At 38.9% G+C, this 18961-nt stretch overlaps 1 protein-coding gene across 1 annotated transcript; it reads left to right on the top strand.

The window, feature by feature from the left end:
* The first annotated feature begins 11731 nt into the window (after positions 1-11731).
* On the top strand, positions 11732-16665 carry LOC146989321 (uncharacterized). The gene is made up of 5 exons (XM_085775483.1): positions 11732-11797; positions 12742-12857; positions 14613-15563; positions 15803-16117; positions 16552-16665. The coding sequence occupies exons 1-5, from the start codon at positions 11760-11762 to the stop codon at positions 16656-16658; spliced, it is 1527 nt and encodes a 508-aa protein (XP_085631609.1). The 5' UTR covers positions 11732-11759; the 3' UTR covers positions 16659-16665.
* The last annotated feature ends 2296 nt before the right edge of the window (positions 16666-18961 follow it).

The raw sequence follows: 18961 nt of genomic DNA, 5'->3' as shown, positions 1-18961 counted from the left end.
GGCGAAGCGGCAGAGTAAAGGTTTAGTGATCATGAGATCATGGGTTCAATTCCTGCCTCAGTCATGTCATAGATTGACCTTACTTGACTGATTCCAACTATTCAGCTGTCACTGGACAGTCTTTGATTCCTTACAGTGTAAAGCTGATTGTAACTCAGGTCCTCGGTTGCCATGTGGTTAGTGTGTTAGGTTACCACTCATGAAGTTGTGGGTTCAATTCCTTCCTTGGACATGTTTCTTGCATGTCATTCCGCATGTCTTTGTCAATTTATTCTGCTAATTCAGGGATATACAGGGATTTATTTTACCCTTCTCTCATTGAATGTAACTATGGTGAAGTGGTTAGATCACTGGGCTGAAGACCTGAAGGTTGCTGGTTCAAATCTTGCCTCAACAACAATTATAGTGAATTATTTTCCCAGTCGTCCTCTGTTGACTTCTGATAACTTGCTTCATGTTGAAACTGCTGCTCTCAGCCTGAAATTCACAGAAATTTTCATTCTAAGTCATTCAAGCTTGACTCTCAAGCTTTCTTGGTGTTGACACAGTGTGTTTCCAACAGGTGCAGCTTTGGGCTCGTTAACTTCAGAGTGAGACAGAGTGGAGCTCATCAACAGACAACAACTGTGTGTACACTGTGGCCTAGAGGCAAAGTCAAAGTCTTCTGACCATGAGATTGTGGGTTCGATTCCTACCCTGGTCCACCATTTGTATGGTGATGACTGCTTGCACTATTTTCACAAAAAGTCCTCTACTTACTTGTTGTGGCTCATTTCTACTCTTTTCTTTTTCTTTTAAGCATCATTGAAAAATCTCACATTCATCAAAGTCTCAACCTCTCTTCTCCACAACTCCACTGTAGTGTAGTGGGTAAGGTGGCTGCTTGCCAATCTCAAGGTCACTAGTTCGAATCCATGGGGAGCACTCTTGTTATGTTATGTTGAATTCTGCTCCCCTTCCCCACTCTCAATTCGTTACAGGTGTTCGTCAAGAGACTCATTCATTCCTAGTGCCACAGTTTGCAGCACATCATCACATTACAATCAATGACAATATGCTTATGTGTGTGCTCTCTGTGGCGAAGTGGCAGAGTAAAGGTCATGGGTTTGATTCCTGCCTCATTCATGTTGTACTTTCTGCTAGAGACTTCATTCAAATTCTGATCTGTAGACAAACTTCTAATGGCTCATTTATACTCTTTTCTTTCTTTTTTTAAGCATCATTGAAAAATCTCACATTCATCAAAGTCTCAACCTCTCTTCAGAAGTCAGTGAGCCTCTTATACAGGGATTTCTTTTACTCTTCTCTCATTGAATGTAACTATGGTGAAGTGGTTAGATCAGTGGGCTGATGTACTGAAGGTTGTGGGTTCAATTCCTTCCTTGGACTTGTTTCTTGTATGCCATTCTGCATGTCTTTGTCAATTTATTCTGCTAATTCAGCATGGTTCAGCAATGGCTTTCAGCATTCACACCATTTCCATTTTTGGAAATGCTTTTTCTAGTTAGTGTTGTTCTTCTGTTTGGCCATTTTCTTCCGCCTTTTTACGGTCTTCTTCTAGTCCTTCATACTTTGTGCTATTTCAACAATTCATATATCAACACGTGCAGCTTTTTTTGAACTTTATCGGCATTACTTTTCTCTTTTTAACTATTTATACTTTTTCAAATATTTAACTTTTTCTGATTTTTTTCAGCTTTATAATGGGTGTGTATTGCGTCTAACGAGCAGAGCTAGAGTGGTGTCAGAGTGGAGAGAGGCAAAAAAACATTCTAGAGTTTTTCTGGCTAAACTGTCAGCACGGCCACAAATTAAACTCTAGACACATTTTTTTCTCCAGTTTTGTAGCCACACTTGTCTTCTGGCTAAAATTCTGGTCAAAAATGCAAAGAGACTTAGATAATAATTTAAAATATTTTTTAAATGCAGCCAGGGAGCTCTCTGCTCTCATTCAACCCAATGCATTTTTTTCACAGCAGTAGGAGAAGGAGCTCAACTTTGTAACTTGCTGTTAAGTGCTTTTTAATTCATTTTAATTCACCAAAAAATAGTCACAGGTCACAAAAAAGTCCTCTTCTTACTTGGCGTGGCTAATTTATACTCATTTCTTTTTATTTTAAGCATCATTGAAAAATCTCACATTCATCAAAGTCTCAACCTCTCTTCTCCACAACTCCACTGCAGTGTAGGGGTAGGGTGGCTACTTGCCAACCCCAAGGTCACTGGTTCGAATCCAAGGGAAGAACTCTTGTTATGTTATGTTGAATTCTGCTCTCCTCCCCCGCCTTCAATTGGCTACAGGTGTTTGTTATCTCCTTGACTACTCATACCAGTTTGCAGCACATCATCACATTACAATGAATGACAACAGTCTTGAAAGCAGTGTGCTCTCTGTAGCCGAGTTGCAGAGTAAAGGCTTAGTGATCATATGGTCATGGGTTCGATTCCTGCCTCAGTCATTTCACATCATTGCTTGACTTTTCATTCCAATTATTCAGCTGTCATTGGACAGTCTTTGATTCCTCATAGTATAAAGCTCATTGTAACTCAGGTTCTCTGTGGCCATATGGTTAGTGTGTTAGGTTACCACTCATGAAATTGTGGGTTCAATTCCTTCCATGGACATGTTTCTTGTATTCCATTCCGCATGTCTTTGTCAATTTATTCTGCTAATAATAGTCACAGGTCACAAAAAAGTCCTCTTCTTACTTGGTGTGGCTAATTTATACTCATTTCTTTTTATTTTAAGCATCATTGAAAAATCTCACATTCATCAAAGTCTCAACCTCTCCTATCTACAACTCTACTCTAGTGTAGTGGTTAGGGTGGCTGCTTGCCAACCCCAAGGTCGCTGGTTCAAATCCAGGTTGAGCACACTTGTTACATTATGTTGAATTCTGCTCCCCTCCATCACCCTCAATTGGTTACAGGTGGTCGTTAAGAGACGCATTAATTGCTAATGTCACAGTTTGCAGCACATCATCACATTACAATCAATGACAACATGCTTATGTGTGTGCTCTCTGTAGTAACTTTCCTTACTTTTTCTTTAAAGCAGAAGCCAGTGATCCTCTTATTAAAGGTTTTCTTTGCCCCTCACATACTGTCTCTGTCTGTAGCCTAGTGGTTAGCTTGCTGGTCTGAAGACCTGAAGGTTGCTAGTTCAAATCTTGCCTCAACAACAATTATAGTGAATTATTTTCCCAGTCGTCCTCTGTTGACTTCTGATAACTTGCTTCATGTTGAAACTGCTGCTCTCAGCCTGAAATTCACAGAAATTTTCATTCTAAGTCATTCAAGCTTGACTCTCAAGCTTTCTTGGTGTTGACACAGTGTGTTTCCAACAGGTGCAGCTTTGGGCTCTGTGGCGAAGTGGCAGAGTAAAGGTTTATTGATCATGAGGTCATGGGTTCGATTCCTGCCTCCAGTCCAGCTCCAGTCTCCCTGAAACTGCCAGTTTGCGTCTGCCATTGGTTCACAGCAATTTGAAGGCTGAATTTGAATTCTGCTCCCCTTCCCCACTCTCAATTCGTTACAGGTGTTCGTCAAGAGACTCATTCATTCCTAGTGCCACAGTTTGCAGCACATCATCACATTACAATCAATGACAATATGCTTATGTGTGTGCTCTCTGTGGCGAAGTGGCAGAGTAAAGGTCATGGGTTTGATTCCTGCCTCATTCATGTTGTACTTTCTGCTAGAGACTTCATTCAAATTCTGATCTGTAGACAAACTTCTAACTTTTTACTCTTTTCTTTCTTTTTTTCAGCAATGCATGGTTCAGCAATGGCTTTCAGCATTCACACCATTTCCATTTTTGGAAATGCTTTTTCTAGTTCTTACTAATTTCCGCCGTTTTTTGGACCGCTTCTAGTCCTTCATACTTTTTGTGCTATTTCAACAATTAAAATATCAAATTGTGCAGCTTTTTTGGGACATTATCGGAATGACTTTTCTCTTTTCAACTATTTATACTTTTTCAAATATTCAAATAGTTCAGATTTTTTTGTCCCATTAGAAATACATTGGAACAGTCTTCAAACTCTGAAACTACTGGTCCTACTTTGAACCTCATTTGCTTCCACATACTTTTACCTACAGACTTCATTCAAATTCTGATCTATAGACAAACATCTAATGTATTCAACCTGTGTACAACTTTTTCATATCTTGTACCTTTTTTGAGATAAATCCTTTAAAAGCACATGTCCATTTCTGACAAATTTCACGCTTTTCAACAACTTGTTAGTGAATCATTCTCCCAGTCTTCCTCTGTTGATTTCTGATAACTTGCTCCTTGGTTAAACTGTTTACAGCTGCGGACAGTGTTTGATTTATCACGGTTTAAAATTCAGTATGTTTTATCTACCTCTGCGGTTGAGAGGTTAGTTTGGTTTTTGTTAACATGTTTCTTGTTTATACCACTGTTCTAAGATTTAAATGCACTGGAACTTTGAAAACCAGTCATCAAGCTGTGGGTTCAATTCCTGCCTTAGACATGTTTCTTGCATGTCTTTGTCAATTTATTCTGATAATTCAGCATGGTTCAGCAATGGCTTTCAGCATTCACACATATTTCCTTCAGTATATACAAATTCTAGTTCTTACTACTTCCGCTATTTTTTGTCCTTTAACTCGTCCTTCATACTTTGTGCCATTTCAACAATTCATATATCAAAACGTGCAGCTTTTTCAGGACAATTGTGCTATTACTTTTCTCTTTTCAACTATTTATACTTTTTAAAATATTTAACATTTTCTGCAATTTTTCTCCCATAGGAAATGAATGGAAACAGTCTTTAAACTCTTCAAATCTTGTCCTTCTTTGAGCCTCTATAGCTTCAGCATACTTTCTGCTACAGACTTCATTCAACTTTTAAAATGTTCACAAACTTTTCTCAGCTTATTCATGTCTTCAACAGTTTCAGATATTTGGCAGGTTTAAAATTATTAAAATTGTTGACAAAAATATGAAATACAGTGAAATACACACCTCTTATCTCTCTTTTTTGATTTGTGCCTCGCTTGTCTGGCTTTAGCTTTATTAATAATTCAATGACAATAAAGGCATTATATTCTACTCTAATAATAATAACACCAACAACAACAATGAAACATTTGAATGACAATCCATTTTATTTATTGGCTTATTATAAAACAACCATGGAAATTTTAGAAACCACAATAGATATTGAGGAAAAAGATAAAGACAATATATGAATTACAATTTAGAGTTTACATATTAAGGTACACATGGAAGTTTAGTTTAGTTTTTTATTTTCACTGTGTCATACACCAAAGACGTGCCCAGCCCTCATCGGCTTACAAGACACACCATAAGAAATAAACAACAACAAACAAAGGAACACCACCATATACACTAATCAGGGATATACAGTCCTCAGAAAGCACAATCCACAATCAAACATACAAGCAAATCAAACAAGCGCGCACATGCGCTGAGCTAAATAAAACACTTTTTCACTAAACAGGTATGTTAGTCTACAGTCATCAGACATCGAAAACAAATCAGGACATTCTGGGGTCATTTTAAGGAAGAGCTTACGTCTACATTTAAGGTAAAAAGGACAGTAAAACAAAAAATGCATTTCAGAAGAAAAATAGACGTATAAAATGCTCTTAAAATGAAAGAGGTACACCTTGTATTCAAGGCAAAAAAAAGACCATTGTTCTGCCAACATTGCAAGATAGGCATGTTCAGTGTCATAATTTCTTCATTTATTTGAGTCTTAAATATTATTATTGCCTACAAGAAAATAAAATCTGTACATGTGCCTTTTCCATCCTGTTTACTAATGGAGAGCAATGACAAGGAGTCCCAGCAGCAGAGGGATCATAGCCGATTGAATACAGCCTGAATCACACAGAGTTGTTTCAGGTGGCAGAGCAGCTTCTGAAGTCTGGGCACTTGTAGTTTGTATGGCGATAGATGAAGTAGTGGTAGTTGGGACTGTGATATTTGTAGCTGTGATAGTGGGGACATTGCTGTCCCTGACACAGTTTAGAGTATTATTCAACCCAGAGGGTTCGCCTATGAAGGGAATTTTATTTAATCTACCAGCAGCTCCACACAGGTTTGAACTTGCACAACCATAGGCTGCAAATGTCCTTGTTGAACTGCCCACTGGAGAAGAAAAATACATGTGTTAGTGTCAGCTAAGTCAGCAACAGATGTCATATATAGGGGAGAGTGGGGTAAAGTGAGACACTTTTTACATTTGCTCCTCTCTAAACGAGCTAAAATGATTTATCAGTAAAATTTACACATTTCCCATTAATTCAGGATGTTTCCTAGCAATGGAAATTATCAGAATGTATTTAGAACGAAGGGCAGTGAAAATATGATTGTTTTAAAAAAAAAAAGTGGTCTTGTGTCTCACTTTACCCCAGCTCAGGGGTAAACTGATCCATTTACTTTTTCCTCTCTGAAACTACCATAACAACACATGTTGTAACAGTTAGAATCCTGACAGCTAGCTTGACAACCACACTTCCCAAAACTAATGTCGGACTAGTATCAGAATCACGGGGATTGGTCAATTAAGCACTTTTTTTTCTAAACACAAAGTAACTCAAGAACAAAATCAAATACAACACAAAATGTTTTAATTAACATTTAAATGACAGATAGAACCAGTTAGATAGTCTGGGGGTCAGATTGTAGGACCCGACAATTGTGACCATTTCGATCAAAAGTCCTCTTGTGTGTGGGGGGAGCCGACAAAGTGGAATGTGACTAAAATTGAATGAAACCAATAAAGAAGTGAGGTGACTGAGAGCACATAGCACAACAAAGCTGTGGCTACAGATCATGTTTGATCACGCGAGATTCTAGTGTAAATCTTTGTGTGTGGCGTGCTCACAGTCTCACTCATGGATTTATTATAATACATCCATGGTCTCACTTTACCCTGCAGCATTTGTCTCACTTTACCCCAACACCCCCATTTTAGAAAAAACGACCTCTCTTAGAAATTCAGGCTAATTTTCAGCCAGCATCATCACATGGTTTTATGTGTTGGTAGTTCATCATCATGTATCATATACGTTTTTCTACCTGAATCAATTTGCTTTGGCACAACAGTTGATTAAGTTGACAGCAAGAAAATTTACTTTTACATGCAAAAATCATATTTTTGTGAAAAAACATGCTTTCCACAGCATCATGAGGTCCACTCCTTCATGACCATGGGGAAATGGAAGGGGCTTGAAAACATAATGGTCAGATGACCAAAAATGTATTCCGTTGCATAGATACAGGGGGTGTCTCACATTACCCGGTGTCTCACATTACCCCACTCTCCCCTACATGGTTCAGTCAGAGAACACTCACCAGTGGATTGAAGGCAGCGGTCCTCCACTCCACTACACAGCATTGTAGTGTTGCATGAAGCTGAGTTGTGGTCACAGATCAAACACAACTGGTTGTTAGGGCCCTGAGTAGTAGGGGCTGAAACAGAAAATCCAAGTGTCACTAAATGAAAACAGAGTCTCCGGTAGCCTATTCTTCCCTTATCTGTATCGTTTGGTCTTCAATAAGAGAACACAACCATCCCTCTGTACTCACCAGGTGGAGACGCACGGTTGCAGCCACTTGTGCCGCAACAATCTACCGTTGCAAGAGCGTGGCGATTACCCAGATTCACTGACATGGTGTGAGTGCCTGTACTTGGACAGTAGCCAGGATCACAGCCAGAGAAAGTTGCGTTTCCTGTTGTTACAACTCCAGCTACAAAAACTAGAGTCAAAGTGCAGTTTGTTAAAATCGATGGAAAACACATAAAGTAATGAACGGTAATAGACAATGTGAAGAGAAGATTACCTGAATATGTAGCTGCCATACACCTTGTCTCGTTAGATTTACAGAACTGACGGGAACAGCTGGACCCAATGCAAGTATTACAGAAGAGTCCTTGATCTGCAGTGGAGAGAAAAATAGACGTCAAGTAAAATGTGTGAGATCATTAGGGTTACAGGGTTTAGGGGGTGGGAGAAAAAATCGATTCACATAAATATTGCAATATCTTTTTTGACGATTTTCAAAATCGATTTTTTTTTTTTGATTCTTTTTTTTAAAATATTGTGCAATGTGCATTTGTTAGCCTTTTTTACATACAGAGAGTCCAGGTTTTGAAAAGAGTTTAAAGTTCACTTTATAATGGAGTATGTTATGTAATTTATAGGCTCCTACAGTGTTTGTGTGCAGATAAATGTTAAAAATGCAGACTAAAAATCGAGAAAATCGGCAATTTCGTAGAATCGCAATTTAAATCGAATCGCCATCAAAAAATCGTAGAAGAATCAAATCGGGAGAATAGCATATCGTCCCAGCCCTAACAGGGTTGTAGTGTGTTAGTGGGACATTGTACTCACCGATACAGTTTGGAGTACTGTTCAATCCAAAGACTTCGCCTATGAAGGGTATTACATTTAATGTAGTAGCAGCTCCACACAGGTTTGAACTTGCGCAGCCATAGGCTTCAACTGTTCTTGTTAAATTGATCACTGGAGAAGAAGAAAAAACACAATTACTGTCAGTTAATTAATTCCAGATCTTTCACTTAACAAGAAGCTGAAAACAATGTGATGGAAACTAAAGTTTCCTCCTCTTTGTGAAGGATGTTTCCACTCAGCTAAGTAAAAATCATATGTGTAGTCATACCAGATGTCATAGAATAGGGGTGGGAGAAAAAATCGATTTACATAAATATCGCAATATCTTTTTTGACAATTTTTTTTTTTTGTATTTTTTTTTTAATATTGTGCAATGTGCATTTGTTAGCCTTTTTCACATACAAAGAGTACAGGTTTTGAAAAGGATTCACAATTTATAGGCTCCTACAGTATTTGTGTGCAGATAAATGTTAAAAATGCAGACTAAAAATCGAGAGAATCGGCAATATTGTAGAATCGCAATTTAAAGAAAAGCATATCGTCCCAGCCCTAATATAGAAACATGGTTCAGAGAACACTCACCAGTGGATTCAAGGCAGCGGTCCTCCATTTTGTTACACCGTACTGAAGTGTTGCATGAAGGTAGGGTGTGGTCACAGATCAGACATGTGTTGTCCAGGGTTCCCACACGAGTTGGAAAACCTGTCATGGAACACACGGAAAATGAGAAAAGAAGTCAAATGTCCTGGAAAAACTTGAGTCCGGTCCGGGAAAATGATTCATAATCGCTTTGCTTCTCTCTGCAAGAACCTTAGAAGGTTAGTGCATGTGTAGGCGATGGCAATCTGGCCCTCTGCGTTGTGTTTTGGTACGGACTGCCCCGGGTGGGGTTCGAACCCCAGCATTTTGGCTACGATGTTGGCAAAAAAACCGTTCAGCAAAAGTGAACGGCACCAGTGCTGATTTCAAGCCGTTAGAGTTTGTGCTTTAGATCTACAGATATTGAGCGCTACATCGCATCAATCACAACAGACCCTTAAAATTTCTGCTTTGGAGTAGCATTGTGTGTTGTGGACACTGAAAGGAAAAGTGTCATTTACACCAGTGTCATACCTTTGCATAGCAATTACTTACATTACACTGCCTGTAACTTACGCTAACTGGTCTGTGTCTTTGATTTGCAGAGCATTATAGCCACGTCAGAACTGTGTGTATGTTTTCTCATGTTTTGTGGCAGTAATCCACCTCTGCCATCTTTCTGCATCTTTCAGTATTCAATAAAACTCAAGTTTGTTTGTCCCTGACTCTTCTGACACCATGAGGCAATACAGTTGTCCACCATATTCACTTTATGAATACAGTATTCTTCACTTAACTTAACATTTGGTCTTAAAAGCACAGCCACCCCTCTGCACTCACCAACTGGAGCAGGTGGAGGTGTATGGTTGCAGCCACTTGTGTTGCAACAAGCAATCGTTGCAAGAGCGTTGCGATTACCCAGATTCACTGACATGGTGTGAGTGCCTGTATCCGAACAATAGCCATCGTCACAGTCAGAGAAAGATGAGTTTTCCGCTGTTGCAACTCCATCTACAAAAACTAGAGTCAAAGTGCAGTTTGTTAATGTTGATGGAAAACACACATGTAAAGTCATGAACAGTAATAGACAACAAGAACAGAAGATTACCTGAATATGTAGCTGCCATACACATTGTCACACCAGATGAACAGAACTTGAAGTTACAACTGGACCCGTTGCAAGCATGACAAAAGACTCTTGGAGCTGCAGCGGAGAGAAAAATAGACGTCAAGTGAGACGTCATTAGAGTTACAGGGTTGTGAAGTGGTGTAATGGATGGATCATTGTTCCATTTTGTCATTTTCCTGGACTAATAGCATTTTATTCTGAAACACATGCATGATTCTGCCTTGGTAGCCGGCACTGCACTTAGTCGGTACTGTGAACGGGTCAACTAGTGTTATGTGTGGTGACAGGTGGTATTTACAAGTGAAGATGGCAGTGGGAGAGCAGCGCTGTTTGGTTGGCGGAAAGGTAGAACAAGTTCTCCGTTGTGGGAACACGAGGAGCAAAAGCATACAGTGTGCATTTATAAGACTGAGGCACACCAGCGTTTCTGCCCACTGTCCAAGCTGAATGAACAGGCAGTAAGAATAAAAAAAACTCAGCTTGTCCTTGAAGCAGCAAGTCTATGTCACTCACAACAATAACATCCTTCTACAAGCAAATAATCGTCGGTCATTCTACTGTGACCGATGTTGTTCTGACCGACCCTGAGCGGCACTACGGGCAACGATGCAAACCGTTTCGCCAAGAGGTCAATGACCACTTGGCAAGTGGATTAACACGTCTTTTATGGGTGAGTGAGTTTAACTTCAGTATCGCTAACCGCCACACACTGTCACTTCTCCTTACTGACCTCCGTTACACTACCAAGTATACCCAGAGGAAAAGAAAATTCAAAAAGAGATCTCAAAAATGTTTCATTTACTTCTCCTAGACAACTATGAGATCTGTGTGACAGCAAACTGAGACTAAGGGTTATTTCTCCTGTGTCTCATCTTTTTCTCCAGAGCAATAAGATGCACTAAATCTCAATTTAGTCTCCTTTTAAGTTTCAGAAGAGATCTCAACAAGCTCTAATATAATTCTCAGAGTTTCTCAAATGTTATGTCTCTTTGTGATATCATGCAGAGAAATCAGAGAGCTCTCTCTATAAACTCAATCTATTCTCATTCTAGCTTCAGTTTATCCATCTCATTCTAAGCTCAGACAGAACAAATGAAGAGCTCTCCAAAAGCACTCATTGATTTCTCAGACTGAGATCAATGTTTTGGTTGTTTTTAATCAAACACTTTATTGTAATCCACATGATTTTTTTTTATTATTATTATGTATAGCCTAACTGTACTCAGAATGAATTGATTGAACATTTATGATTGTAGGTTGCAAAGACCTTCTGCTTTTATATTAATTACATTTTCTATGAATAATTGTAAGTATTCCAATGCACATAATTCAGGTTTTTTTCATGAACCACATAAAACGTAAAATAAAAACAACAGTCATTTATTGTTCATTTGAGAGCAATAAAGTTACTATTTCAACAAAGTCCAATGAAGTCCAATGTGAACTTTGAACCCAGTAGATGATGCAGCCCTAACGTCAACATTTCATTGGGAGAGAGCGCCATCAGTCACAATTGCTGCATCATGATTGGTCATTGATTGGCACTAAGTCTGACTGACGTGAAGCCTTACGTTAACGGTTGGAGTGCGCCAGTGCGGGAGCCATGTGCGGGAGGCAGAAGGGGAAAAAAAGAGAGATGGAGGCAGAAGGAACCGTTACGGGACGTAAAAGAAGGTAAGCGATATCTTTGTAAAGCGTAATTTGGGTAAAACTTTGCAAACATTTAGGTGGCGAGTGTTTATGTTGGTTGAGATACTTTTTTCGAAGAAACTGGTCGGCACATGCGGCTAATAGTGAAGCTAACTTAGCTAGTGAGGCCTGGACCACACGTGGCCATGAACTTATTATGATTAACTGTTAGCTAAAGTTAACTGGTTAATTTATTGTGGTAATATCTTTATGTAAAGAATATGCTCTTCGGGATTTTTTTTCACAAACAATGAAGTGAGTAAAATAATACTGAACTCCATTGAAAAAATCTTCAAATTAACACGACGATGATTGTGATAGATTGCCTGCTAGCTGGTCATTTAGAAAGGAGTCCACATTTACCTACAAAATATGTGCCGAACAAGGCTTGTTGTAATGGTGTTTAAAAGGGAGTTCTGCAGGCAGCTGGACAGAGTTCAGCATAGATCCAGCACACACCTCCAGCATCTCAGAGCAGATCATACTGCTTATTGTTTCATGACTTAAACATAATTTTATATACGTATTCATGTGTTCATAATTAATTCTTCAGAATTCTGTGGGTGGTTAATCATATTTTATTATATAATTAGCAAACAAGACAGCAAGTTTGATTTGGTGATCAAATCTTAACATGATGTATGGCATTTTTGGCAATTAAGATATTTGCATTGGAGCCTTAAAGTGCTTGCTGTGGACAAAATTGTTAGGCTATGTGTTGAAATTTAAGAGGATATATCCTCTTAAAGACCATGTTTTTCAGTTCCTGAGTTGTCTGGTTACAGTAACACATCTCTGTATCCAAATGTTTCAACAAGTTGCTGTACCAAATTATGAGATATAATGACATGATAAAACTAGTAACTAAAATAAGACATTGAACCACCTTTTTAAATAATTAAAATATTGTATTTTTATGTATTTAACAGAATGGATGGCCCAGCAGGAAATACCAAGAAAGAGATGCCCAAAAGAGCGCGAAACCCACCGAAGAAGATGTGTTTTTATGAACCAGACCCCGGCTCACCCAAAGATGACTCAGATGGTAATTAATTTCACTACATGGCTTAGCTAATTTTTGGCATGATTGTCATTTCTAACTTACTATGGACACTATAAAAACAAAAATCTTTGACAGTCTCTGGTCTCTTATCACTTGGATTATTATTATCTAGGCTATATATTGGCAAACTTCAGCTGCAAACATTGATTTACAGGATTTTTTAAAAAGAAATGTCAAGAAAGGTGAGAGTAACCCCCACTTGAAACTGTATGCATTTTAGTGACAGAATTTTACAACTCTATTGGTCAAATTATCACTACATTTGGGGCTGGGAAATTGATTTAAACATTTTTTATTTAAATAAAATAAAATTCTCTCATCAGAAAAAGTAGCAACTTTTTTCCAGGATAGGACATGAAATTGAAAATAGGTCTCTAATTGTTGATACCTACAGAAACTCCGTTGCCGCTTTATTGTAGATTATAGAATTTAATTCTTTAAAATGTATTGACAATGTAGGATATATGGAGGGTAATGATTCATGACCAGTTATGGTCACTATTCATAAATTATCGTATTATCAAGTTATTGATTAATCATATAGGGTTAAACAAAACCTCAGGGCATCACCTTCCTGAAGCTATGTCCTTGGGAGGCGAAAGGAAGCTGAACAATAATTGTATAATTAAGCAATATCACACGAGAGGGAGTGCTGTTGTACTGTATATCAGCACGGGTGTGATAATCACACCTGTAAATTTAGATTTTGGTACAAAGAAAGCTAGGTTATTAAAATAACACACACACACAACACAATGTAAACAAATAGTACGATCTTAAGTTGTTACAGCCTAACCTGAGCAGCGGTGTTCTGACGTCGGTTCTTCGTCTAGCTTGATGGTAGTTACTTCTTGCTGCACCGTGACTAAGGTTTTAGCAGCTGCTATCTGGCTTTTATCTACAATTTATGTTGGCGGACTTACAGGCGTGTCTGCCTGAGGAAAGGTGTTTCCGTTATCACCCGCTGTCATGTCGCGTAGCGATTTATTTGCACCACTAGATGGCAGTACGAGACCACGAATGAATGAGAGGGAGCAGTTGCATATATCACAGTGTCTGCATGAAAGACAATAAAGCTTAAAGGACAATTCCAGGCAAAAACAACCATGGGCCATATTTTCCAAATATTTTACCTCTAGAATAATGAATGTGCAGATTTTTCTCTCAATGTCTCCTGTTATCTAGCAGATCTCTCTGTCCCCACCTCCTAGCAGCAGCAGAAAATGGAGGTAGTGCGTTCTACCGCCGTTTAAGCTATTTGCAACTCACACACCACCTTTTTTATTCCACAGACAACAGCAAATAGTTATACAAACATGCAACCAGGTGTTTGTTTACCTGGAGGAGGCGGACATCTTGGAGAAATTAGTAATAATAAACGCATGCATAGACTCGCGGGAATCTTGTTGATCTTGTTGATAATAAAATGCATACAGTAATCATTAAATAATGAAATAGAACAAAAACAAAGTGAAAAGATAGAATACAGAGTGCATGATTCAAATCAAATACATTGTTATTGTAAAGTGTCGCATGAGTGAAGAAGTGTGAAGCAAATGCAAAAAGAATAAAGTTAATGCTAGTTGAAGGCTAATGTGAAGAGATTAATTTGTATCACTTCTAAGTCTAAGATGATTAGAATTGAGACCAATAAGATATAGTAGCATGTTTAAGATTGATTTTTAGCCTGTACTGGTTTACTCAAAATCTCCTTTTATTTACTCTGTTCATTTTCAGGACTTTTTGTATTTTTGACCTTTGAAGACGGATACACGGCAAAGATTTTTAATGCCTGTGATATACTAAGCAAAGATGATAAACCCACCACCTGCCTTAGAGATCTGAAGCCAGGGGAAGAAGTACTTGCAAGATGGTCCGACAACAAGTTCTACACCGCCACAGTGGACTTCGTTGGAACAGTTAAAAAGACAGTGGATGCCAAGAAGGCCACAAAGAAAGACATGAAAAAAAGAGATGCAGCTGCTCAACGATTTTACAACCTTCCATCACTACCTCAAGCAGGTCAGTCCACCTCAGTACAGGATCATCCAAATACTGTGGACCACAACGTCATCCAGCCTCCAACTACCTGGCCAGTGTACCAACCTCCACCTACCGAGTCATCTTTACCTATCCAGCCACAGCACCAGCCTGTAACTGCCTGGCCACAGTACCAGGTTCCAGTTTCCCAGTCATCGCCACATACGCATCCACCTGTCCAGCCGCTCCACCAGTATGCACCCACTCTGTCTCCAGTCACACATTGTTCCAACCTTTCGCAGTATCCAAAGCATCACCAATCTCACACGGCACTGCCCACATCTTCAGACCTGTCAGCACAACCTGTTTTGGTGGATTTGGATCACCAAAGACAGCCACCAGCTTCGACTGTAACACCCAAAGAAAGCTTTCTCAAAATGTTGTACAGTCCTGGTAAAAACCAAAAACCTGCTGTTCTTGGGGACCAGAGCCAGCCTAGTACGTCTGAACATGAGACTTCTTCATGCTCGTCATCTGCAGATACTTTCATCATTGAGCGTGATCCACTTCCAGAATCTGGAGAGCCAATTTTCAGTTTCCCTGAATCAAGAGAAGACAGATCATGGAAGCCATGCAGGGCATGCGAGGCAGAGGTGGACAAATTAGTGGAGGAGAAAGCCAAACTGCAGGATGTGCTGTGCAGTATGAGTAAGTACATTTTGTCTCTCTGTTGCAGTTAATTGTTCCTTTAACACTATTACTTTTTTCTCTCACAATTTTCGTAATGTACCAAATTAAACTAAAACTTAAAAGCTTTTAACAATTTGGTAAAAAATCTTAGCCCATCATGAAATCTCTTGATTTTTTTAAAAAACTAGTCTCATCCTTTTCTTTAGTTTATTTTTGCTTCTGTGTCCCTGTAAGGTAATTCATATTTTATGTCACAGGTGGTGAGCTCCTCGAGGCATTAAAAAGCTTTCTGGACAAAGTGGAACAGATCCAACCTCAGGCTGGTGTTGGGGCTCCAAAACACAGATCTGGGAAGCAAGAGCTGTATCCAGAAAGTGGCCTATTCGTGTCTTCCACCCGCCTGGCTGCAATACATGCAGGAGCAAAGAAGGACTGCCTCAGATTGTTCCATCTTCTTTTTGATGAGTTTTTTACTGCAGAGGAGTGCCGAAATGCTGTGGCCTTTGGGAAGCACGGGAAGGTGCCAGATGGGAAGACAGTCCTGGATAAGTTCAAAGTCAATGGGATTCTAAGTAAGTACATTGCTCATTGTTAACAATTTATGGAAATATGGAAAGGTTGTGGAAATCCATCAGTAAAAATACATAACATAAAGAAGCACAAATTATTTTCAAAAATGAATTTGTTGTAATTCTACTTTTAATTTCTAGTTTGGTTTCCCCTCTTTTTTCTGACCCTTCTCACATTCATCACAATATCTGGCCACATTTGGCATAGTTTCTGAAGTGTTGGAACCCCATGTATCACATAGCTACATTTAATGTTTTGATTGTTTCAGTGACCTCACAGTTTTGATGAATTTCCTCGTGTGAACCATAGAGATATTTCAATGTGAATTATGTGACATCTGGATTAAAAAAACTCTCAATACTGTCATTGTAACTGCTGTTACATTATGACATTTGTAATTTGTGCTTTCTTTTCTCTGTTTTTTTTCTTCTTGCAGCTTACATCATGCGCTGTAGTACCCTGGATGGATGGACACCGGTGGGGAAAAGTAAGGTCAAAAAAGCCTTCATAAACAAATGCCGTATCAGGGCCACAGCACTGTAAAGCATTGCAACCTTCGTTGAAATGTCCATGTTCAAAAAAAGGCCCTTTTAAATATTGTTTTAAATGCTGTGCAATGTTGTGCAATGTGCACTGTAAAGTTATGTCATTATTACAGCTACTTGAAACACAGCATCAGGGCCACAACACTGTAAAGTATGGGATGTGGCATACTGATAGACATTGTTGAAATATCCATGTTCAAAAAAAGGCCCTTTTAAATGTTGTGCAATGTTGTGCAATGTGCACTGTAAAGTTATGTCATTATTACAGCTACTTGAAACACAGCATCAGGGCCACAACACTGTAAAGTATTGGATGTGGCATACTGATAGACATTTGTTGAAACAACCATGTTCAAAAAAAGCCCCTGTATACAAATGCTGCATGAGGGCCTTAAAGTGATAGTTCACCCAAGATTGAAATTTCACTCATTATCTACTCACTCTCATGTGGACTAAGGGCTGGGAGAAGTTTCAGAGTCCTCCGTGGCTTCTCTGAGTTACAGGGGGTCTCGGCGTAGCAGTGTATGTCCATATAACGGTTGCAAATGGATACCAACTGTCTTCGTAACAAAAAGACACACCAAAAAACATCCAAATACCTCCATGCTGCTCGTATGTAATGTCCGTCTTGTATTGAAGCCCCGAAATGCGAAACTGTCCCAAAAAGTATTAAATAAGTCTATATTTCAAGCTTGTTTTGTAGCGGAAGCTTCTTGAAGCTCCTCTTCCCAGTTTGTCAAATTTGGACAAATCAGGGTCTGTCCTCTTTCCAGGGAAGAGGAGCTTCGAGAAGCTTCCGCTACAAAATGAGCTTGAAATATAGACTTATTTAATTTTTTTCAGGACAATTTCGCATTTCGGGGCTTCAATACAAGAGGGACATTACATACGAGCAGAATGGAGGTATTTGGGTGTTTTTTGGTTTGTCTTTTTGTTACGAAGACAGTTGGTATCCATTTGCAACCGTCATATGGACATGCACTGCTACGCCGAGACCCCCTGTAACTCAGAAAAGCCACGGAGGACTCTGAAATTTCAATCTTTAAGGCCCTCATGCAGCATTTGTATACAGGGGCTTTTTTTGAACATGGTTGTTTCAACAAATGTCTATCAGTATGCCACATCCAATACTTTACAGTGTTGTGGCCCTGATGCGGTATTTCAAGTAGCTGTAATAATAACATAACTTTACAGTGCACAATTTCAATTTTGGGTGAACTATCCCTTTAAAGTTGTAAAATGTTGTGCAATGTGCACTGTAAAGTTATGTCATGATTACAGCTACTTGAAACACAGCATCAGGGCCACAACACTGAAGTATTGGATGTGGCATACTGATAGACATTTGTTGAAATATCCATGTTCAAAAAAAGCCCTTTCAAATGTTGTTTTAAATGTTGTGCAATGTAAAGTTATGTTATTATTACAGCTACTTGAAACACAGCATCAGGGCCACAACACTGTGAAGTATTGGGTGTGGCATACTGATAGACATTTGTTGAAACAACCATGTTCAAAAAAAGCCTGTGTTTACAAATGCTGCCTGTATTAATGTTATTACAGCTACTTGAAATACTCACAATACTATACTTTGAATAAAGATTCAGATTACTCATTGCAAAAGGGAAATCAATTTGTCTGTCAGCTCATTTGCTATAGAATTATAAAGCCTGGCTGTTGGTGTGTGTGTGTATGTATGTATGTATATATACATGTATGTATGTATATATATATATGTATATGTATGTGCTTCAGAATGTTTAGTTGCTGCAGTATTTGTAAGGTGTGTGCGTGTGTGTGCGCCATATTGCTCCATTGTAGCTCCAGTATTGCTCCATTGTAGCTCCAGTATTGCTCCATTGTAGCTCCAGTATTGCTCATTTTCTTCTCCAAGGAGAAATAAAGGAGCCATTAAAAACACTGAATTGAGATTAGCAAGGTATCTCCCTTAAGTCTCAAGTATGACTCCCTCTAATTACTCTGTCTCACCTATTGCTCCTAGTGAATTTTAGGAGAAACATATGAGAAACATTTGAGTCAAAATAGAAACTAAAATGAGGCTGATATGAGAATCTCAAATTTGTCTCCGGAGCTACAGAAGAGCAAGCTTTGAGCAGTAAATTTTTCCTCTGGGTATTCACAAGATCAAACATAATAAGTCATTGTTGGCCGTTCAGATCGCTAGCTTCTCTGACCTGTTGTTGCTGGTTCATTAAACTTGCAGCTCCTTACTTGTTACAATGAATCAATTAACAGATGCTCTGTCCATTTCAGGTGTATTTGAAGGACACACACCCTGAA

The sequence above is a fragment of the Trachurus japonicus genome, chromosome 4, assembly GCF_045865225.1.
Source record: "Trachurus japonicus isolate A0001 chromosome 4, Traja_1.0".
NCBI classification, from domain to species: domain Eukaryota; kingdom Metazoa; phylum Chordata; class Actinopteri; order Carangiformes; family Carangidae; genus Trachurus; species Trachurus japonicus.
Note: the sequence above shows the minus strand (reverse complement) of the source record. Positions and strands in the feature narration are given on the sequence as shown.